The sequence below is a fragment of the Budorcas taxicolor genome, chromosome 12 (assembly GCF_023091745.1).
Source record: "Budorcas taxicolor isolate Tak-1 chromosome 12, Takin1.1, whole genome shotgun sequence".
Taxonomy (NCBI): domain Eukaryota; kingdom Metazoa; phylum Chordata; class Mammalia; order Artiodactyla; family Bovidae; genus Budorcas; species Budorcas taxicolor.
The window spans coordinates 74,733,937-74,757,810 of record NC_068921.1 but is presented as its reverse complement, the minus strand read 5'-3'; the positions used below and the strand labels follow the sequence as shown (position 1 = coordinate 74,757,810).

The 23,874-nt window shown below is 40.8% G+C and overlaps 1 protein-coding gene across 4 annotated transcripts in view; it reads right to left on the bottom strand.

Annotated features, from left to right (window-relative positions):
* MBNL2 (muscleblind like splicing regulator 2) overlaps positions 1-23,874 on the bottom strand; it is a 166,397-nt gene that overhangs the window by 16,321 nt on the left and 126,202 nt on the right. For 3 of the 4 annotated variants that reach the window (XM_052650271.1, XM_052650269.1, XM_052650272.1), the window contains exons 7-8: positions 19,840-19,893; positions 19,046-19,199 (exon numbers count right to left, since the gene is read on the bottom strand). In XM_052650271.1, the coding sequence (XP_052506231.1) occupies positions 19,046-19,199; positions 19,840-19,893 (208 nt within the window). The remainder of the gene's footprint in view (positions 1-19,045; positions 19,200-19,839; positions 19,894-23,874) is intronic. The other variant, XM_052650273.1, reaches the window with a different exon arrangement.

Sequence of the window (23,874 nt, the reverse complement as noted above, 5' to 3'; positions counted from 1 at the left end):
GCACAACTGTGCAATCAACACTTCTACACTAGTACAAATAAAAGTGAGCACGTGTCAACAGGGACCACTCTTTTTATGTGAGTCTTGGGGAGAGATGCCTTTTAGAAGGTTGATGTGGCAGGGACCAGAAAGCTGGTGAATCCACAGATACTCAGAAGCTAGAAAGAGCCACTGGGAGAAGAAAGGATCAAAATGCCTCCCTGAATTTTCCTGACTTTCTTAGTTACAGCCTGTCCTCCTTCCTGGGCTTCCCAGGTGCAGTGGTAAAGAATCCACGTGCAATGCAGGAAATGCAGGAGACTTGGGTTCAATCCCTGGGTCGGGAAGATCCCCTGGAGGAGGGCATGGCAACCCACTCCAGTCTTCTTGCCTGGAGAATCCCATGGACAGGGGAGCCTGGCGGGCTCCAGTCCACAGGGCTGCAAAGAGTGGGACACGACTGGGTACTGAGCACATGTACTCCTTCATATCCACAGGGGCTGCACTCACAGATTCAACCAACCATGAGTAGAAAATATCTGAAAAAAAAAAAAAATCAGAAAGTTCCAAAAGGCAAAACTTGAATCTGTTATGTACTGGCATCTACTTACATAGCATTTATGATGCCTTAGGTAATACAGAGATGATTTAATGTCTAAGAGAGGATGTGCATAGGTTATACGCGAATACACCATTTTATATGAGACTTGGGCATCTGTGGATTTTGGTATCATTTGGAGTCCTGGAACCAAGGCCCCACAGATACAGAGGGATGGCTGTATTCATCCTCCCTCACACATGAGAAAAGGATCTTTCTCTCCATCCCAGTTCATCACTTTATCAATGAAGTAGCTTTCTCACCAGTTAACCTGCACTCAGTTGACCCCAGCTCACACCTACCCACTCATGTCCAGCAGGTGGGGGTTTGCAAAGCCCCCCTTTAGCGTTTTGCTGACCTGCTCTCAGCCTGCCACTCAAGGCCCTCAGTCCCCTAACGCCTCCTCATCGCTCCATGGGATTTTCCGGGCCTACCCATGTGTTACTGCTGCACCCCCTCACTCACTGCATGCAGCGCCAGAGCCATACCATCCCCCGCTTCAGACCTGACACAGTAAGAGCTGCTCTGTCTGCGTCCATTGTGGGGTAAAGACTGAGACTTCTGAAACTCCAGGCTTGGGGAAGAAGACAGCATGAGGGAAAGCACTGACCTCAGGGTTAGAGAGTCTTGAGGTCAAAGAGAGGCCCTTCTACTGATTATAGAGTCACAGCAAAATCTGAGCCTTGATGTCTTCCCATGCTAAAGAGGAAGAACAGAACCCATCTGATAGGGCTGGATATGAGGGCACACACAAGGCACGATGCTGGTACGTTTATGACGCTAGCCCTCCTTGCCCCTCACCCCACCCCCTGCTCTACCCCTTACCTTTCACTCTGGCAGGGACAGCTCACTTGCTCCTTATCTAATTCCGACACATCCTTCAAGACGCCCTCCCCACTTCAGGAGTAAAGTTCTGCCATGAAGCTTATTTTTTTTTAATCGGAGGACTTGACGATTTCCCTTTGTGACACTGATTACTTTGCATCTGACTGGGCAGTTAACTCCTAGGTACCATTAGCACTTTGCCACACTGTGTCTCCAGCGTGTTCAGCAGACTCAGACAGGTCTGACCTTGGGAGCCACTGCCTCCAGCGATGTGGCCCAGAGGGAACGCTAGGGGGGTCTAAGAGGTCGCGCCTAATGCCAGTTTGTCCCTGACTCGTGGGGGCATGATATCCAGGAAGGGGAGTGACACTCAGGCTAGCACTGTATCGGGAGACTGAAAGGATCTCTCCTCTCCATCCACCCACACAGCAAGGCTGACAACTTCCCCAGACATGCAGGTAGAACGTGGGCAGGCAGGCAGCAGTGGCCGAACTTGGGAAGAGAAATACCTATAAGTCAAAAATTGACTCTATCCATAGCGACTTGTATTAAGGATGAGACCCCATTCATCTTTCAACCCTTGGCAATGGATCCAAATTCCTGCACTGCACCTCGCCTCTCTTTCCTTACACAGCTACAGCTGGAAGGAAACACACCTCTAGGATGAACTGTATATTTATCTCAGGAAAACCGTGTATTTTCTCAAAAGAGAAAACCTACAGTTAGAAAAATGAGCATACTTTTAGGACGGTCAACAAAAGCCGATGTACTACTGGGAATGACTTTTCAATCTGAAAAGATTCCCGCCCCCGCCCCCCACCCCACAAATTCCATCAAAATGCAAAAGAGGATGGGATTTGAGGTAGAATAAAAGTAGGACGATCCACCATGCAGTCAAGTTCCACATAAGAACCCTTGACATTTTTCTCTTCAGCTGCACGAAATTGGAACTGATATGATGTCTTTAGGTGCTATATACAAAAGAATCCTGCCCAAGTTTCTCACCATGAGGTGTAAATTATTCATGAAAAATGAAAATGTACTAGATCACAACACTTATATAACTTAGCCTTTCCTTGGAGAATCTGCAAATACATATATTAATTAAATCTCATGGTAGTTCTGCAAATCGGCTGCTTCTGAGGCAGGAAAATAAAAGGTCTTTTTTCCTTCTTCTTATTTTCTGATCTCTTAAACAGAATCTGCCTCTATATGGCTCTCATAGACCCAGCTCCCCCTAAGACATACAGAGCAGCCCTCCCACCTCTCCTTCCCTGCACCTCAAGAATTTTTTTTTTTTTGGACCAGACTAGCAAGTTTGGAGGGCTTTCCAGGTGGTGTCAGTGTAAAGAATCTGCCTGCCAATGCAGGAGACGTGGGTTTGATCCCTGGATCGGAAAGTTCCCTGGAGAGGGGAATGGCAACCCACTCCAGAATTCTTGCCTGGAGAATCCCATGGACAGAGGAGCCTGATGGGCTACAGCCCACGGGGTGCCAATGAGTCTGTCACAACGGGGCGACTTAGCATGCACACACAGCAAGTCTGGATTCCAATGCACCAGCCACACTGCGGCATGGAATTCAGACTCTTAATTATCAAGCAGCTTTAACTAGTGGCATTAAATGAACGCAAAAATGCCTTTTTTATTGTTTTGCTCTTTAACTTGAAGGGATATACAGCAGTCTTCCTCTCTCTACTCCTCTCTCCCCCTGTTGTCTACACACACGCACGCACGCACACACACACACACACACACACACACACACATGCATGCACACATGCACATACACACAGGCAGTCACTCCTTCTCTGCAAATTATCTGATATGGCAATTCTTTTTCATTTGAGGCATCCCAATCCATTACTGAAACTAAGCCCTCCTCCACGGTTAGAACATCAGCACAAAGTTAGAGAAGCTGCGACACACACCTTTAGCAGCACCGTGATGCTGAGACGGGTGTCGCGGCCCCAGCATTATTTCACAAGCGCTGGATCTAGACAGTTGCTGTCCAGGCCTTTTTGGGGGCACAACATACTCGGGACCCCGGGGCTTTCTGTCGTCTGTTCTTGGGACCCAGCAAACTGCGAGAAAGGAGTCACAGTTGGATCATCCGGACAGAGAGGCTGGTGACTCTGCTGTGGTTCAGGGGAGGGAGCTGATGGGGGTCTGCTTCGCCCACACTGGGGCCTTGCAGAACCCAGATTTTTCTTGTGAAAAAAACACAGGCTCCAAATGGGTCAAGTGGGGAACAGTGGGGAATGTTTGATGCCTCCTACATTTGTCTGAATATAGTCCTAACAGATGGCTTTGAATAATAGATGTTTTATAAAACTTTCTGAGACAAGAGATTAAGTAAAACATGACCTGACCTTTCTAGATTTCTTAGTTAGGATAGGGTGATTTACTCTGTATATAGATAAAGATTCTGTACACAAATAGCTTTGAAGTTGCATTCACATTTATATGTGAGAAGTAAGTTAACTCTGATGCTCTTAAACTTTTCTCATCTCTCTTTAGTACTTTGTAGCAAGCCTGATAAAGCACAATATATGTATTAGGTTGCATGTAATTATTTTGTCTGATAAGATATGATTGAAATTGATGATTATATATACTGAACATTATCAGGCATGTTTGCAAAATGGGTATTTTCTGACATATGAGATATCCTAACAAATGAAGGGCTAGGAATACATGTATTATTTTATTATTATTTTTTAATTGGAGTATAATTGCTTTACAATGTTGTGTTAGTTTCTGCTGTAGGAATGCATAATATGTTATTAACTAATTTTCAACAAACTCTTCCTAAGGCCAGCTTCCAGCTGAATGGATTTAATCTTTGGAGGAGAATTCAAAAGATGTGACGAGACCTCAAGGTCCTAATTTTAAACACCAACCAGCACTTTTTGGAGATTTGATTAGTGTTATTAACATCTTGCCAGAAATATAATTTGATTTCACCAGCTTTAAAAGCAGTGCATGGGGTGCTTCATTAAAATATTTCTAATATCCAATATGTAAGAATTTGCCTTCCTAGCATGGACCCATGACCCAGAATGAATTAGACGTATCATTTTGCTACATGTCTGCACAGCTCTAACTGTGGATGTACAGACAATATGTATTCACTCCAGATCTGAAGGGACTCTTTCTTTTGAACAAAGACCTGGGAGGGCTCACTCAGGTCAGGATTGGTGGGCCACAGGTTAGGAGCCAGCACCCCGGAGGCATTTGACCAGGGAGTCCACCCAACCGATAGCCTTGAATTCAGGTCCTACAGAAAATCAACTTCTTGCAGGCAATCTTTCATGTTGGCCTCAATCTCTTTTTCTGCTGTGTGACATTTATTTGACCAGGTTTTGCCATAGCATGAGATCGTTCTCACATTTCTCTTTGGCTGACTCTTTGTGACCCTGTGGTCTGTAGCCCACCAGGCTCCCCTGTCCATGGGATTCTCCAGGCAAGAATATCAGAGTGGGTTGCCATTTCCGTCTCCAGAGGATCTTCCCAACCCAAGGATCGAACCTGCATCTCCTGCAAGTCTCCTGCATTGCAAGCAGATTCTTTACTACTAAGCCTCTGAGTTTCCACGTAACAGGCAGAGGCAGGACAAAGTCAGCCCCTTGCCAGCTGCCACTGTCCCAGGTGAAGCCTCTCCCTGGGCTCCACAGACTCTCCTGCCTTGAATCCATCTGCGTGCTCTTCTTAGAGTTGCGTCCTCTTCTTAGGGTTGCGTCCTCTCACTTTCCTGCTTAAAAACTTTCAATGGCCAAGTAAAGGCAGGGCCCTTAACTTTGGCATTTAAAGTCTTGCACACTTCATGTCAAACCTATGCTGTCACCGCTCCTGGACACCAGTGCTCTAACCGACTGGATTGTTAGTTTTTCTCCACTAAGCTTTACACTTCCCCGTCTTTGCACATTTGTACTGTCATTCCGTCTATCTAATGATGACGCTTTAAGGGACATGCCGATCAAGTCCTTGTGGAATTCAGAGGGTAGGAAAGGAAATTCTAGCTGCAGGGGTTCAGGGAAAGACTCCGAATATAATTGGGCCTTCAAGGATGTCATTCGGTAGGCTGAATAATCTCCATATATAAATGAAGAAACTAAAATTTAAAATATATTTACTTGGAAATTATTTTCTCCTCTTTTGAAACAGAATGTATTTTTGAAGCAGAAAAATACTACTAATAAAGCAATGACAGGAGGATGCTGTTGTCGTTCAGCCACTCAGTTGCGTCTGACTCTTTGCAACCCCGTGGACTGCAGCATGCCAGGCTCCCCTGTCCTCCACTCTCTCCCAGAGTTTGCTCAAACTCACGCCCACTGGGTCGGTGACGCTATCTAACCATCTCATCCTCTGCCGCTCCCTTCTACTTCTGCCTTTAGTCGTTGGCAGCATCAGAGTCTTTCGTAATGACACAGTAGAACACCACAATAATTCCAGTTGGAGGGATATCGATCTCTACTCTCATTTTATTAATAAAATTTCTTATAATATGAAAAAAATGAGACCATCCATCTACTCTGCTGTGGGCCTCACCTCTTTTATTGGACACTCTGAGATTCAATTGGCGTCAGTCTAGGCGTCTATAGATTTATACATTCTGACCTTCTGTTAGTGAACTGAAACTGAATGGGTTATATAGGGCCTGCATTTTCATTTCTGATTTCCCTTGTCAGAAACTGTCATCCCGCGCTGAGATATGTATTCACTCCAGAGCTGAAGGGAGATGAGCGGCAGAGGCTGGGGTTAGAGACCAGGGTCATGATTCACACAAGAGCAGCCCCTGAATCTGCGTCACCAGGGCTACTGACTAATTTCTTTCCACTTCTCATCTTAGTTCTCATCTTACCTGCATAGAAATTACTCATAATTTTCAGTCTACTCACTGGGTTGAATATTACAGAGTCTATTAATAAATAGTTCCATATCATAATTAATAGACATCACCTTGTCTATAGTTTCTAAACATGACTTGGCTATTACATAATTAGCTTGAAGCTCTGCTCAGATTCAGGCTGTCTCCCCAGCTTGGAATTCACCTCGGTTCGAGCTGCATTGGCAGAACTCCTTCACTTTTCCCTAAAGCAACAGAGCTTGCTGTTACTGAGTTTCACTTTAGAGCTAGTTTTATCTGTGGAATAAGTGACTTTCATCCATTTGTAATTATAGAGAGAGGCAGTATAGCAAGGTGGTTAAGAGCATATTCTAGCAAGACAATTTACTAGATGTTTAACTTTGACTAAGGTAGTTAACTGTGAGGACAACGATAATCGTTAACACTATAGTAAGACTGCGTGTTTCCTATACATATGTGTTCTTTCTCATATGATATCAAATATATGATATAATAGTAAATGTATTACATGAGAGAGAAATCATTTAGAATAGTATCTTGGACATCTACATAATTTGTAAATAATATTATTTGTATAATTTGTATATTAAGGCCCAAAGGACTTAACTGAAACAGGAGATAGCTATTGGTAAATTTGCCTATTGTACTTTCGTTCTTATATCTACTCCCAGAGCTAAATAACCAAAACGTCATTCTCTGTTTCCCCAAAGTATTTCGGTTTTGTTGTTGTTTAATTTGAAACTGCAAGTCTAAGTTCAGTTAAAACTTTCACTGCTGGCATCCTGATTAAGCCCTGAGGGCAGAGTTTATAAATCTGTCGGTTCATCTTGACTCACCTTGGGGTGACCCATAAAGGAACCCTGGGCTGGAGGGGCTGCCACGGGGTGTTCTGGTCTCTCTTCTTCTTCTATGAATGACTTGTATCTAATTACAAATACCTATGAGAGTTGAACTATTTGAACTGACAGTTGGTCCAATGAACTAAAATACTGTGAAAACCCTACCACATGTTTATATCGCTCACCTGTGTCTGAGTCTTTGCCACCCCATGGACTGCAGCCCACCAGGGTTCTCTGTCCATTCTCCAGGCAAGAATACTGGAGTGGGTTGCCATTTCCTTCTCCAGGGGATCTTCCCAACCCAAGGATGGAACCTGGGTCTCCTGTATTGCAGGCAGACTCTTTACCGCCTGAGCCACCAGAGAAGCCCACATGTTTTGTGTTAAGAACAGATGGCTCAGTGAAGGAAGGGATGTCTATCATGCACTCAACTCTGAAATCAACAGCACCCCTTTCTTCTCTGTGTGTTTAGGGCTTTCCCAGTGGCTCAGACGGTCAAGAATCTGCCTGCAATGCAGGAGACCCAGGGTCTCAGGGTCAGACCCTCAATCTCTGAGTCAGGGAAGATCCCCTGGAGAAGTGAATGGTTACCTCTATCATCTCATGCTTTGGGCCTAGCATGGCAGCTAAGGAACCGTAGGTTTGTTGAATCTCAAGAGCTGGAAGGGACCTTAGTGGCCATCAAATTCTCATCTTCCTTTCACAAGCAAGGCAACAAGATTCATTTTGTTTAAACAACACACATAATTCACATCCATATGATTCCATGTAAGGGTGAAATCTTAATAAGAGGAAAACTTGCCATTTCATAGTCATTAGAAATCTCTCTGAATTCTGAATTCCTGGGCACTAAAAGAATTTTCAGGTTCTTTTGTAGTGGCTCCGCTCCTTGAAACTTGTTGAAAATACATTAAGAGTATCATATCTGAGAATTTATGTTTACTATTAGTTCTTTTTCTGTTATGTTCTCGTGAAAGAAGAGCTTCATCAAGAGCCACAAAAGGATTTCTCTTCGTCATCACTGAAGCGAAGTCTGGCGACGATTATACCTGATAAACTGCAAAGCACAGAATCTAGGATTCTTGAAGCTACCATCAGGCCTGTAATTTTAGTTTTTTGGACTTAACTGAAGTTAACTTATTAGTTCCTTTACCAGTCACACTGTGCTGAAAAGTGATATATTTTAGTTTATGAATAGCTTACGCCTCTTCCCTACACAAATACATAAGCTTACACATAGGCATGTGATCGCTCAGTATTTTTCTACCAAATGGGGCCAAAAAAAAATCACTAGGTTGCAAAAATATTTATGATACAGGATCAAGAATTTATCATAATAAAGGGGCATAACCTAAAACTCCAAAGTATTTATCTTGACTTCCTTTTCATTCCCAAGAAAGCGCTCTCTGTATTAAAAGCACTTAACTTGCCATAAAATATAATGTTAAATTCCACTGTAACCAAAACTATATTCCACTTTAAACTTGTTTTATGAACGGACCTTACAGCAAAACTTCTATCAAAAATCACAAAAACAGCTCAAGAAGGCTAGACTTAGACATAAAAGAAACATTTCCAGTTCCCCTATTAAGAAGGACCCAGTAAAAAGAGGAGCTTTCAACCTAATAATGGAAGGACACACACTGTCTCTCCCTTCTCCTAACCTATCGTTTGAAAAAAAAAAATCCTCCAGCTAAGAAACTGATGTGATGTTCTTTGTTACATCTGTGTGGAAGCCGAGTTGGCTCTCCTGAGAGGGAAGCTGGCTTGTTGAGGTGTTGAGTGATGAGCTGAAGCGCTGTCACTAGCTGGCGTTGCTTGAGTGCCCACCTGGCCTCTCTCCCCTCCCGCCTTTGTTCCTTTCTGCTCTATCACCGTTCAGAGGACACGGTGGGGAGCTCACAGATTTTGCCTTCGTTTCCTCATTCAAGGGCACTCACACCTATCTTTTCAGTGATGAGACCTACAGCTCTGGCAACGCTTATTAACTTGAACAAGGAAGGAAGGGTGACTCAGCCCTTCCCGCCTGCAGAATGGAGTTTGGAATCTGCCATTTATACCCAGACATGATTTTTCCCAATTTCTTCCATTCCCTGGGACCTTCCCCCGCTCCTCCTATAATTCTTGTCATCTTTTATCAGTACAGTCGATTTTGTTAAAAAACAAAACAAAACAAAACAAAAAAACCCCACTACACTAAGAACAAAACTAAAAGGGCTGTCTGTGAAGGGAGCGCATGCGCAATCAAGTGTTTGTTTTTTCTTCCGGGGCAAGCGAGAGTTGACACTCACACTCCTCTCCTGGGACCCCGAGCGCACACATTTGCAAGTTGGTTGGCTGGGGTTAGGGTTACAGTCAGCCCGTGACGACAGGAAACAGCCAACTGGCCCTCACTGAGAAGTAGTCCATCCATGGTCTTAATGGCACATGCATTAAACCAAAAGAATTAAACGCCCCTTTGTCGGTTATATCCAGCCTTTGTGAACTCGGTGGGCCGGTACTCTGCTTCCAGTACCGTCTGGCTCTCACTTGGGAACCAAATGAGTTTGAGGAGCACACAAGACCAAGGTGAAATGTTAACCAGAATCATTCAGACCTCAAATTTGACGCTAAGGAAAAAAGGGAGGCTTTCCTCAGAGGAGAACGTTTCTTTTCCTCTACAACAGATAACAGGGTCTGAATGAACTGAATCCAAATACAGCCAGTTTCGAAGCACCCCCGCGCATGCTTTTCTCATTTTTTTTTTTTTTCCTGTGACAATTCACAAACCACTGGATACATAATGCTGTACTAAAAGGAATGTAAGCCTGTCAGGTTAATTACACAATATTAGGTACGAAAACAAACAGTGCAACACAAAACATAGCTACATCATTATTTGCAGTAAATGTTAACTCTAAATAAGTGCAACCTGTCCATAAATGCTGGCTATAAACTAATCAAAAAAATAAAATTTGATGGATAAACATGAAAAAAAAATTCTCACCGAGAATTTTTTTTTTAAATATCAGCACTCATTTAGAGTTTGGGATTTGTGAAAGAAAGCTTTAAAAGGAGCAAACCTGATTGGCTGTGGCTGTTGCTGCGAAGGGGACACTTGTTGCAGGAGTTGTTGCTGCAGAGACAGTGGCTGACGTAGCGCTGTGCATCATGGGTACTTTCAGGAGGGGAACCATGGGAGCAATGAACAGGAGGGTGTAGCATTATGGTAATAGAAGTGGTATTTTGGCATGGTGAATATCAGAGCAGCAAGCCATCATGGGTTAAACCAGCAGATGGCATGCAATCACAATGCAAAGCAAGGAAGCATGGGAGAGAAATAAAAAAGGGAAAATAGCTTATTACAAGTACAATTAAAGGAAGTTTTAAAACATAATCAGTGATTCCCAGAAAGGCCAAAGCAGATTACTTTGGTTGATGTATTTATAAACATTTTTACTTCTAGCAATAGATCATTCCCAATTCAGAGCCTATGGTGCCTATAATAAAGGGTGCTTCTAAAAATGCAAAATGTAATGTCCAAATGAAGTAAGAATATATGATATTCATTTTTTAATCATCATTCTAAAACATCAGAACCTCAATATGTAGGCCTAATTTGGCAAGTCAGAATTTTCTTGGAATGAATTGCGGTTAAATTGAAATTTCGGGGTCAATTTGGGGCTGCCTGTTTGAACTGGAATTACTGGGGTTGTGATTTATTTGGGTCCAGAAACAGTGAAGCAAAAATTATGGCCTTGATGTAATTTCTAACACACTGTGAAATATGTATATATATTTCACACTGTGAAATAGACAAGGAAATTTTACCAATGTTTATTTTTCTTTACTGTAAATGGAACTAATCCACGTGTCCTTAAGACAGATTTTTGTACCAAGGCTTTGGGAAGTGTGGGGATAACTTATGTATGTATTATTAAAAGTTAACATCTATGGGAATAGTAAGGTACAAATACTCATTACAAATAAATCAACACAAAATCAAGAAGTATAGTAAAGCAAGGCAGTTGTGACATTTGTTTTCAAAATACATCCATTTATAATCTTTTAAAGTAAGTACTTCTGGGAAACTCTGATAACTCTAACACACAGCAAAGAGGAGATAAAGGCACACCACATGAAACTTTAAAACATTGATGAAATTAGCCTGCCTCTCTGACAAAGTAAGCTTTTTCTCCCCCTTACACTAAACCGTATAAACTCTAAATAGAAACAAAATACAGATCATTAAAAAGCAGACTCGTACTTGTGGTTTCATGTCTGGTAGTGGTTGTTCTAGTCACATTAAAATGGTCATTTTCTTAAGTATATGAGTACATTTTAAAACCTCAACGTTAACTCTAAAGCCAAATAAGCCTTCAGATCTACCAGTTCCTACAGCATTTCTACCATCTCTGAAATAAATCTCAGTCAAGTGAAGGTATTGTACATACTATAAAAGACAAATAAAAAAAGGTTGGAACCTACCAATACTGGTAGCGGGTGTCATGCACAAAACTGACCCTGCATGTCATGCAATGGTAGGTGGAAAAAAAGTGAATAAAGGGAAAGAAACAGGTTAGCGGTTTAGAGTTAACATTCAAAGTGAGATTGAAGCACAACCAGAAATAAGTAGGGTTAGTTAACACAGTCCTTTAGAGTCATTCACATTTTCAGTGCGGACACAGATATATCTGACTTATTTTAAGCCGATATTCTTCACTGCTTTTCATACTTATGGATTCATCTCCATCAACATGATTCTAATAAGAATGACATGTGATCATGCGGCGGTCTCCTTTCTCTAAGACCTCACAGTATCTTAACAGACATTCTCCAGTTCCTCCTCCGAGGCAGGAAGTGGGTATTTTACAGATGAAAAATCTGAGGCATAGTAACTACTCCAAGGTCATGCATCGTGGGAGTCAAGGGTAAGGCTAGAAATAGAAATCTATTCCTAAAATCCAGGTCAGGTTTGGTATTCACTAGATCACGCTGACCTTATTGCATCAAGACTTTGCTTGTGTGATTGTAGAATGTTTTGTGTCAATGACAATATGAAAATAAAAATAGTAATTAAGATTCTGTGCCCTCCAAATCAAAGGGTTGTGGGTCAGGTGAATTTTAGATTGCTGCTTGAAAGCCCTCAATGTAGGAAGAGGTTCCCCTGACAGGCTGACCAGGATATGTGTGACCTATTTTCTGTTATGAGATTCATTATGATAAAGGAGCAGTGGCTTCCAATAAAACTAAGCACTGCTTAGGCAGAAGCTCTGCAAAACTGCAGAACTGGGGCTGGGGGTTTGTTAAGGTTGCTACTAGGTGATCCCTGAGGGGTACTTTTGGCGAAACTCCTAGGAAACCTCAAGTAGGTGTCTAGGTGGGTAGAAGGGAGTGAGGAGGGGGCTAGATTTCAGTCCTTCCCTGGGAATAGCTGTCTTACCTGTGAATGGTCTTATTAATATACCTGAATCAGAAAACTGACCATGAATAGAACGCATGTTGTGGAATACCAAAAAAAAGAAAGGTATTAAAAGGAATTATCTACTTCTGGTTCAGCTCCTTGAAAATCAAGGTAGTGGAAGGATGCAGATAACTGAAGACTGGGTGTCATGTGGCTGCCAGAGAAGCAGTTTTTAATCAAAGGAAGTATATCCACTTAGGGTTTTACAACTGCCTTCTGAGACACTAGATGAAGACTCTGAGATGCTTAGGTCTTTATTCTCTCTGCTGAACTGATCACACCTGAGGGAGACTTTTGGCTTGATCTGTATTTTGATCAGGCCAATATTAATACCTAGTCAGAAAAAGAGGCTATTTAACTGGGCTCCTCCTGGATTCTTCAGCAAACATGTGCTAACATATCCAACTGGAAACACACATACAAGCACCTCCAAATCCTGTTCATGACACTCTATCTTTCTAACCTTCTTCACAATGAAACTTTTGGAAAGTTACCTACACATACACTTTCACTTCCTTGACCCCATCTGTTCTTCAGTCCTCTCCAATCTGACTTTCATTTTCACCTCTCCACTCAAACTGCCAAGTCACTTCTGCAGTCAGATGGAGCACTTCCATCTTCATCTAACTTCCTGAGTCACGGTAACATTTAGCACTTGGCTGCTCTGTAATAAACCACTCTTTTCTCTTTCTCTTGGATTTTCTGATGACAGAGACTCACACACACATACACTCTATATACACGAAGAGTTTTTAGGGCTCAGACTGATCCTTTTTATCTACTCTACACTTTTCTTCTAGTATATCATTCATTCCATGGTATCAGTGTAGGATTTAATCCACAAGCTCAAGGTCTCCAAATTTATGTATCCCTCCCAGATTGCTCCCCTGAGCTCCAGGTCATTCCATCTAACTGCTTATCCAGACTTTTTACTTGGGAGATCTCACAAGCATCTCAAATTTAATACACTCAAGCATTTCCCACAGCACCCGTTTCTGCACCTCCAGACACGCTAGATGGGATGCATCACTGTCCATGTAGCAGCTGTAGCCTAAACTGAAAGCTCTTCTGGATATCACTTTCCCCTGTGAAATTCCCTGGTCCAACTCACCAATCAGACAGAGCAATCCTGCTTCTAAAACGCACCTTCTGTTTGTCTGTTGGTCCATCTCCACCGCCACTTCTCAGCCTGATCATCAAGACATCTGGGCTCAGATATGCAGTAACATCCTAACTGGTCCTCCTGCCTCCATTCTCATCCCCATTTAGTCCAGGCTCCATTCTGCTAGTGGAGTAAACCTTCCCCAAAGAGGTCTGTTCACTTCTCTGCTGCAAATGATTCACTGCTTTCTCACTGCTTTTAGGATAAAGGTTCCCATGGTCTAGTCTGTCTGCCTAGCTCATCTTATACCCCTCTCCCCCTGGCACCAAGATCCAGACAGATTAGCCTCTCATTTCTCTGAACCAAATTCATCACATGTTTGGCTTGCCTTTGGGCTTCTCCCAAGCCCTCTGCCTAAAAATCATCTGTATCCCATTTTCAAGTCTTAAGGTATATGTTGCCTCTTCCAAAAACTGTTCACTTGTTCTTTTACCTATCTTCACATGCCACTGAAATCAGTTTCCATTTTAAACTCTTTACTTCTTCATTCATTACACTCATAAAAATTTTGATTATACATTTATATGGCTATTCATTGAAATCCACCCCTCTTCTTCCACTGTAAACTCTGGAGGGCAGGGTTCATGTCTGTCTACATATATGGGGTACATAGTAGGTAGTCAGTTAATTGAGTGAATGTTCTCATCTGCCAGTGAGAGTGTGTTGGGAGCAACTTGTTCCTAAAATTCATTAAAGTACCCAGTTTGTGAATGATTTCAAAGTCAACTATGGCTGGATTCAAAGTTACCCCTTTAGAAATTTCACATTATTCTTTTACATTCCAACATGGATGGGCTTTCCTGGAACACACACAAATGTCACGGGGTTACAAACCATCAACAGCGGCTCCTGCAGCCACACTGGGCTGGGGGTGCTATCCTTTGGCCTCAGTTCAGGATGTGGCTGAAACACTCAACCAAATTAATGTGATGAGCATCCCTATGGGGCCAAAAGTGATACAAACTTTGTGAAAGTTGCTCAGTTGTGTCCAACTCTGTGTGACCCCATGGACTATACAGTTCATGGAATTCTCCAGGCCAGAATACTGGAGTGGGTAGCCGTTTCCTTCTCCAGGGGATCTTCCCAACACAGGGATCGAACCCAGGTCTCCCACAATGCAGGTGGATTCTTTACCAGCTGAGCCACCAGGTAAGCCCGATATGAATATTTAAAACACATGATTTTTGCAGTGTGTGGCTATCTTACTCAATGTCAGAGTCTTCTCCTGATGTTCTTTCTAAGCCCCATCTCTGCCTTTTCACCCCACTATCATCCTCCCCCCACCAACACAGCCTCTCCAGTACATCACACTAGAGATACAATAGACAATTTGTTATTCCTCAAACACACTTTTCCCAATCCATGCTCTTCCTGCTGCCTGGGATGCTCTTCCCCCACTGGTAGAATTTTCCTCTCCAAGTCCTAAGGAAATGTCTCCTCCTTTGGAAAGTCTTTCTTTCCAAGTCAGTCTTTCTTGCTCCATGTCGTTTCTCACCACCACCTACTGGAGATCTGATAGCCAAATACATTGTCTGTCTCTTCTTCACTCTCAAATTCCCTAAGGTGCTCTGCATGAGATTTGACTTTTGCCTTGTTCTGAACTCCTTTGTGTGCTCCTACTCCTTTGGAATCCAGAACAGACCATGTGTTTGAGAACAGCTTGCTGAATTAAACAGGATAAATACATTCTGCTGTGGTTATATACATAGCGTTTCCACTAAACACTGACCAATCTTTCATCAAGATGTGTGATAAGCTTATGTAAGAGTATGGTTTCTGATCATTAGGGAAGATCTGCGCTAGTACCTCCCTGTTCTACTTTGTATTTCCAACTTAATGAAATAAGTCAATGAGAGAGTCAGTGGGTCATCTCTGTTCCGACTGTTAGAAGCATTTCACTAAGGCATTAATTCTATTAACAAAGACTTTTCAAATGTCTTCTGCTTCAGTTGCACAAATATTTCAAGTCTAGAATCTCTGAGTAGGATTATCGGGACACTTCCATGAATTATATATTCCACTTTGCAGCATAAGCACAGCCTCAGTTTTCCCATCTGCAAAATGCAAATAATTATGCCTGCCACTGGCAGAACTATCCTGAAGAGTAATGTGATAAGAACACTTACAGGAACTCAGAATAAACCTGTCAGAGAAATGTCAAGAATTATTATGCTGCTATTTTTGTGTGTGGTTTTCATCACTTTCCTAATAGAGCAAAGGAAAAGTATAACCACTAGGTTAAAATAATTCCTATCAAAAAAGGAAAAATCCCACTCACTGCAAATGTGCTAAGGCATCAACCAGGGTGATAATTATATTACCATGGGTTTGGGGAAGAATCCCATATTTTGCATAATATTTTATATTAGCATCTCCCCAGTCTGGAGGCAGAGTTCCTAAAATTCAAAGTCGCATTGTATCGATGGGAGAATTTTAGCAGTATACTAAAAACTTCATTGCGAATGACCTTTCAAAGCATAACTTCCAGGATAACATAAACATTTTTTGTTTCATCTTTATGATAATTCTTAATGTATTTATAGAAAAATCAGTTAATTAACAGTAATGAGCCCTTCATTTACCAATTAAAAAAAAAAAGTTTTGAGCATCATCAAAAAAAGTTTTGAGCATCATCATTTAATTTGCAGGATTTAAAACAACAATGATTAACAAAGACTGATTATCATCATTATCATCTTAAATTAGGCTAAAAATGTGGCCTATGAGAAAGAAAGCTGAAATAAAAACTACAGGAAAATAAACACTGAATTTTCTGTTATGGAATTAACTAGGGGATGGACTCTGCTGTGTGTGTGTGTGTGTGTGTGTGTGTGTGTGTTTGCAGTGCACTCAATTGTATCTGACTCTTTGAGACCCCATGGACTATAGCCCGCCAGGCTCCTCTGTCCATGGAATTTTCCAGGCAAGAATATTGGAGTGGGTTGCCATTTCCTCCTCCAAAGGATCTTCCCGATCCAGAGCTCGAACTCGAGTTTCCTGCCTCTCTTGCATTGGGAGGCGTATTCTTTACCATTGAGCCACCTGGGAAGCCCAGGACTTATGCTAAAATCCTTTTAATAAAATTATTCTTTCATCATTTAAAAGAAACATGTGAAAACGTCACAGAAGTTGAAATACACTTCAGAGCATGAGATCCACATGTCTGTTCACTATATTTATATCATGTTACAGATGTAAATACTTCTAAACCACAGAATTAAGTGGACTAGGACCCACTGTTCGGCTCCCAAAGCTCACTCACTGGAGGGTTGCTGGACACACTTGAACAGTTCTTAAAGAGTCCAGCAGAGGGCGGAAGTGCACAACCACAGCGCCCTCTACACAAGCGTCTCACCAACTCTATAATCAGGTCATGGCAAAAAAGGGATGTTATTTGTTCTTTGGCAGTCTTTAAGTGGTTTCCAGGTGAAATATTTTTAAATGAGAATTCTTCCAGTGATTTGACAAAAAGAGGAAGAGTTAAGTATGGGTTAGAGGCCTTCAGTCTTTTGCACGGCTTAACTCCAGGGTTTCAGAGGCATTCCCAGAAAATGGTGGTGGCATTACTACCCAGTCAGAAGCAGACTTGACTTTTTCTGTTTTCCCCCTCAGTATATTCTTCCACATTTTTTTTCCCCTTAAAACATCTAGTGATGAGGCCTATAAAATAAGACACTTGGTGAACCACACAGAACCTCAAGAAAAGTTTACCTTCTAGTAATTATTTTATAAACATGTTACATCAAGTGGATTACAAGTACTATTACTGCTGGGCTACAACTGCATTTAAATGTTACCAATTAAGGCTGCAATCGGACAAGAGTGAAGCCCTGATAGTTATTGATTTAGAGACTCACTCTATAGGTCTGTGAGTCTATTTATGTTAAGAGAACTAAACTAAGAAAACTGTATGCTAAGAAACACTTTATTCACACAGTTGATATTTTTACTACAATCTAAATTTTCTTAATAATAATTCATTTCAAAGTATAGATTTTATATGAAGAATAGGATAGAAATATTTATTCAACTCCCTCCTATGTTAATTCCAGATATGCTACAGTATTTAAGAAACCTGAAAAGTCCACCCAAGTGGATTGGGATCATCAGTGTGCTTCTTTAGGATAAAATTGTTATTCATCTATATTGACCTTAAAGTCACTATCGCGGGATGAAAATTTTGACTTCAAACTAAGAATTCAGTGGACAGTCTTCTCTCTAAAGCTTAAGTCACTCCTGGTTCTTTAAAAAAATTTTTTTTGGATCCTCTAGCAAAGTTTATTTTGAAAATATTATCCCTGCATTTAGCTCAGATTAAAAGGTCAAAACCCCAGCCATTTATGGTGACTCTTTGTGTTTGTATATGTATATAGGTCTGTGGTCAGGGAGGTGGGTAAAAACATGGAGAGGGTTGGCATGTATTGTATTTTTCCTTCTTCACTTTTATCTGATGTTTTACACCAGACTCCGAAAGAGGACTCTGGCCTCCACATATGGAGGCCGGCTGGTGTCATGTCTTGTAAATCAAACTGGTCTCAGGGTAACTGGGTTCTAGGTCTTTTTATCATTAGTCTTGCCACCTTGGGAAGTCACTTCACATTTAGGGGGCCTCAGCTTTCTCATCTGTAAAACAATCAACTGGATGCGGAGATCACTAAGACTCCTTTAACCTTCAAGATTCTATGATTAATAGAATTCATTTCTTAGTAGAATGACAGGGTTAAAGCACCTTTGCACCTACTATTATCAGGCATTGGCTTAGAAACTGAGGATAAGAGGTCTCTATATTTGTGAACTTGGTGGAAGTTGAGAAGGATGGCAAAAGAGAGAGAATGGATGTAAAAATATGAGTAGAGGATTGCTTTAATTTGAATAGCCTCATTTTGTTTTCTGTTTTTATTTTTTTTAGTGTTCTGAATAGGAATAGAAAAAAAAGGTTAGTATTTACTGGAATTGCTATTTTTAGGTCATTCAGGGTTAATGACAAGTTTCAACTGTCACACATAAGAGGTCTTCTTTACATAAACAATTTTACACAGTTTGTGTAAATACGAGAAACCCAAAGCCCTAACTGTTATTAGTTTCTCATGGGTTCAGTCAGTCACTTAACTCTACAGAATATTTGGCTTTAGAATCCTAACCGTCTTTCGCTATCTTTCCAAGCAAGGGAGATTATCTAGATAGCTAGGACAATGACAAGTTTCAGGCTGTATTTATCGTACCTTTGAAAAAGCAAACTAGATGCCACCAAACAGCTTAAAGGAATGAGAAAGAAAGCACATGACCGGAGGGCACACGGACACAGGGCTTGGAACTGTCAAGGCACGCACCTGTCGGGATGAACGCGGCGTGCTGCTGGAGCTGCGCGCTGCTGAGAGCCTGCTGGTAGTGCACGACGCTGGGGTTAAACACGGCGCTGGCACCGTTGCTCTTTTCAAGTGCTTGTCTCTTTGGTAAAGGATGAAGAGCACCAGGAGGGAAGGCCTATAAGTGAAGAATCGGATAAGACATGTATAACTCAAAGTAAACACACCTTCAGTGTCCACAGAGATCATCAATCGCAACAAACTTTTAAAAAATGACAGCTAAGGAGATGCCTCTGCCATGCACCTTAATTTAAACAGCGGCAATGTCGAATGAGTGAGAACTTGTTATTGCGAGCGAAAGCATGACTTCGGTAACCCCAAAACGGTAGCATCTTAACTAAGGAAAAGAAAAACTATCAAGCAACAACAGCGAAAAATGACTTCAGCTTTTAAAATGAGTTAAACTATTCTAAGAGGGGGAGGGGGAGGAAGCATTTGTGTTATTAATATTAATACCTATTCTTTTCTTTAACTAAAAATGGCAATTTCTTGAATTTAAAGGTTAATTAGGATTATCATGAGCATTTTTTACGAGCCAAGTAATTTAAATTTGCTTCACTCTTTTGGAAAAGGTATTAAAATTTGTTAGGATTAATTTATTCCACATATTACATATGAAAATGAGATGGCTAAACACCTTATTGAATTTTTCTCATTAAACATAATGATTGTTTGCAACCGATATTTTACAAGTAATACAAATCTCGATGGTTCTCTGAAAAGCTACATGCAAAGCGAAAGGTGAAAGGTCAAAGTACCAGGTCTACAGATGCTTCGAGAGGTCGCTTCATTGCTTTGGCAGTCGACTGAGTCTTTTAATAACAGGCAGCGAGCACATGATGGCAGTGGGCCAATGGGATTCAAGCGAATTAACATACAGGTAAACAGCAAGCAGAGGTGCATCATGGGAACGGCATTGCATTGTGGATAGGTGAGAAGGAAAAAAATATTCTGAATGCAATATACAACGTACAAAACACTAGGCATGCACAACAACAAAAATGTTCTCTAAAGAAATGAATATTACACCTTAAATTAGTATTGAAGCAAAAATGCATCTACTATACCTTAGTTAAAAGCATATAAGAGAGTAAAATATAGATGTTTGAAATTCAGGAAAGTTAATTAAAACAGCAGCTTGCATACACACCATAAGCATTTTTATATTGCTTCAGAAAAAAAATGCAAAACTTTCAAGGGCCACAGGATCGAAGAACTTCTGATAAGTTAGTTTTCAAATATAAAATAATGAATGTACCATGTATAAGATCCAAGTTGAAAAAAAAAATATGTCTTAAACCTTCATAAACGGAAGTTTTAATGACAATCTAGCCTAACAAAATGAAGTGGCAAACTGAGACAAACAATTCAGGCAAAAAAATACTCAAACACAAGATTATTTAGGCAAAACGGTTTGGGTTTGGATCTTAATTTTTTGTCTGAATTATGTGGATAATTGTCTCAATTTTTCTCTTCACTCTGCTAGTGTGGATCTGGCAATATGCAGTAAGCTTCCAAACTTAACAAGTTTTGAATTTGAAGAGTAGGTTTCTCAAATTTCCATTTCATTCCACCGTATGGTTTCTAATGACTAACTTATCTTCCATTCTGTTTTCCACCACATTTGAAATTTTTATTCAATTTATGGCAAACAACTTACCGGGATTACACTGAGAAAATACCCTTTAAAGGGTATTTGGTATCCTCAGGTATCAAAATAATTTTATCTAATAATTCTATTCATACTTTTAACTACAATTAGTGACCAACCCACTTAATGAGAGGTGGAACTCTTGGCTAGAACAGGTACAATAGCTAAAAATAGCAAAAAGCTAAAAAATAGCAATGAACTGCTTGGAATATAATAAGTAAGATAATATCTTTAACTTATAACCATCCTTTGGGCAGATAGTTTCATTTAAACAGCTGAAATAATAATAAATAGTGATTGATTTAGACCACGATGAGAAAATCTTCCTGTTCCTTGATAACTGTTGTTAGAAATCTAAAAATTTTATGATGGAATTCTATGAAAATAAAGTCAAAGGAATAGCTCCAATGCAAAAAAAAGAAAAAAAATGAAATACCCCTTTTCTATGTTTAGCACAATAGGTAAATCCCCAAGGCTTGTATAACAAATACAAAATGTTTTACTCTAAAGCTCTGAGTTACAAGTATGGCATTTGGAAGAAAATGGGATAGTAAATAACCCTTAAAATGGGAACAATGAATGACATTTTCCTTGACCAGTAAAGAGCTGTTCTTCATCATTTGATGTTTCAGGATTAAAAGTATGAAAGTGACAGGAGATACAGGGCTAAGGGTGAGTTGAGGGCGGGGATGTGGGGACTAGAAATAAAGTGGAAAGGACTGTAGGGAGAGAAAAGGTTTGGAATGGCCAATGGAAAGATGTTTTGGAAGGCAGTCTGGATAGAGGCCATCACAGAGGAAATCATCATTCTACAGGCAGAACTGTGAACATCTGAAAAAACCAACAAGATTCAGAACAAGAAAGCTTTGAATATTCTTTACTCCAACGTCAGTTTGCCATGATGTAACTTTCATGACACCACTTTTATTTAAGATCTTTCATTCCAATATATTTTTACATTGCTAGATAATAAAAAAATTTTTTTGCTTACATTAGCCTATACTAACTACATAAGGCTACATAGCCTGTTCTCATAGAGTGCACTAACAACATTAACTGGATGAAACGAAGTGAACGCGTCAGTCAGTCGTGTTGGGCTCTGCGACCCCACAGACTAGCCCACCAGGCTCCTCTGTCCATGGGGTTCTCTGGATAAGAATATTGGAGTGGGTTGACCATTCCCTTCTCCAGGGGGTCTTCCCAATTCAGGGATCGAACCTGGGTCTCCCACATTGCAGGCAGATTCTTTACTGTCTGAGCCACAGGGAAGCTTATTAACTGGATGGTTAAACTCAAAATCATTTTGGCCTGGACTTTCTGGATTCCATTCTTCCCTTCCCTTTTTCAGTCCTTGGGAGATAAAGAACACACCTACTCTTGGGTTGATCTTTTCTGATATGCTAACTAGGAGAGTGATTATGTCTCTAAAGCCTGGTGCTTATGAACAAAATTTTCAACAAAAGATCATTTAACGAAGTCTCTGAGTAGAAAAAGAGATATTAAGTATTTCTGCCTAAGATAAGCACCTGAAAGGTTTATGTTCTCTTTTTTCCAAACCTCATTTGATGAATGTAATTTCCACAGAAATTATAATAAACTAGGAATTTAAAGAAGCTGAGAGCTCTAAAGTGAGCTAGACACTGACAGCATCTCTCTTTCTACCACTCATTTGGGTTTCTTTACTAGATGCAAATATCTTGTATTTTCAAGGAAACACACAGCTTCTGGAGTGGACATATAAATATCTTGCATGTCTCACGCTTTGAGGAACATGTGTGAAATGTATTTTAAAAACTGTATGGGTGAATAATCATGTTATAATGTGCCTTTGTAGTCCACAGATGTTCTGTTTTAGAGGATATTATGTGACTGCAGCCATATGTTTACCTATATTGAAAGATCTTCAGGATTAGAGCAGACCTCAGAGATCCCCAAGGCCAGTGAACTTTGGGAGCTTCCTTAGGCACCTACGCAGAGAACCAGATTCTCTTTAATTGAGCTCCTACTATATGCCAGATACTGAGCATCCATTCCAGCTGGCCTCACCAACATTTCTGATCCTCTGTCCCCTCTCCGAGCCTTCTCTATAGTGTGTGTGCATGTAGCCAGGCATTTCATTTTCTGGATCAAGGAGCAAGCCAACTTCAAGGCAAGTGAACCAACTGCCCGGCCTTAGAGGTAAAGACCAAACCTGAGGAGTCCAGAATCGTGGATGACAGTAACCAGAGCTGCCACTTCAATGCAGAAGAAAAGGATATGGACAAGTAGGATGGAATTCAAAGTTCCTGAACATGTTTTCATGACTAGCTGATGGCAGCTGGTCTTGTTTCTTTTTACAAAATAAGTATCTTCTGGTGCAGCCCAATTTTGGTGTGTGTGTGTGAAGAAAGACTGTTGTCTTGAAGACCAGATACCCTTTGTGTTAAAATTATCAGAGAGAAGCTCTGATTTATTTTCACATTTGAAAAACTCTGGTGAGGATGATGCCCATGTTTTAAGAGCTATTGTACAAGTATAAGGCTCTAAAGGAAAGAGATGCCTCTTTCTCTGGACTCAAAGTTTGAATTCATTTTCAGGGTCCAATTAATCAAAAGAAGCAGAAATTCCTGGATAACAATAAAAACTACACTACAGAAATTCTTGGAGCTCAGGCATGAAACCCAGGTGAATGGAATACTAATATCTTCTGGCTGCAATCATCACACCCATTCATTCTCTTAAAGAAATAAAACAATCGTTTTTCCTTCATGGTGCTGAGTAATCTTGTTACTGGAGTAAGAAGACTTTGACTTCATCGAACTGCAACTGGTTTCAAATGAGCCTCTCACTTTCAAAAGACACTGCAGATTCAGTAACGTTCATGTCATTGTCAGAAAGAACCTGATGCTTTTGTTCTGAAACTACATTCCTTTGGGTTGTCTTTGAGGATGCTGCAAGACCACCTGAAATATCAGAACTCCAAATCCAGCACAGTGTAACAATTGAGGAAACTATGGCATCCACTCTAACAACCTTTGTGCATTTTGATGAGAAGAATTTGCAACTGCACTGAAGAAGGGCACGTAGACTCACAATTTAAAGAAATCGGGCTGTGTGTATACATGTAATGGCCATTTCTTCTCTTATCTCCATCAACCCAGGT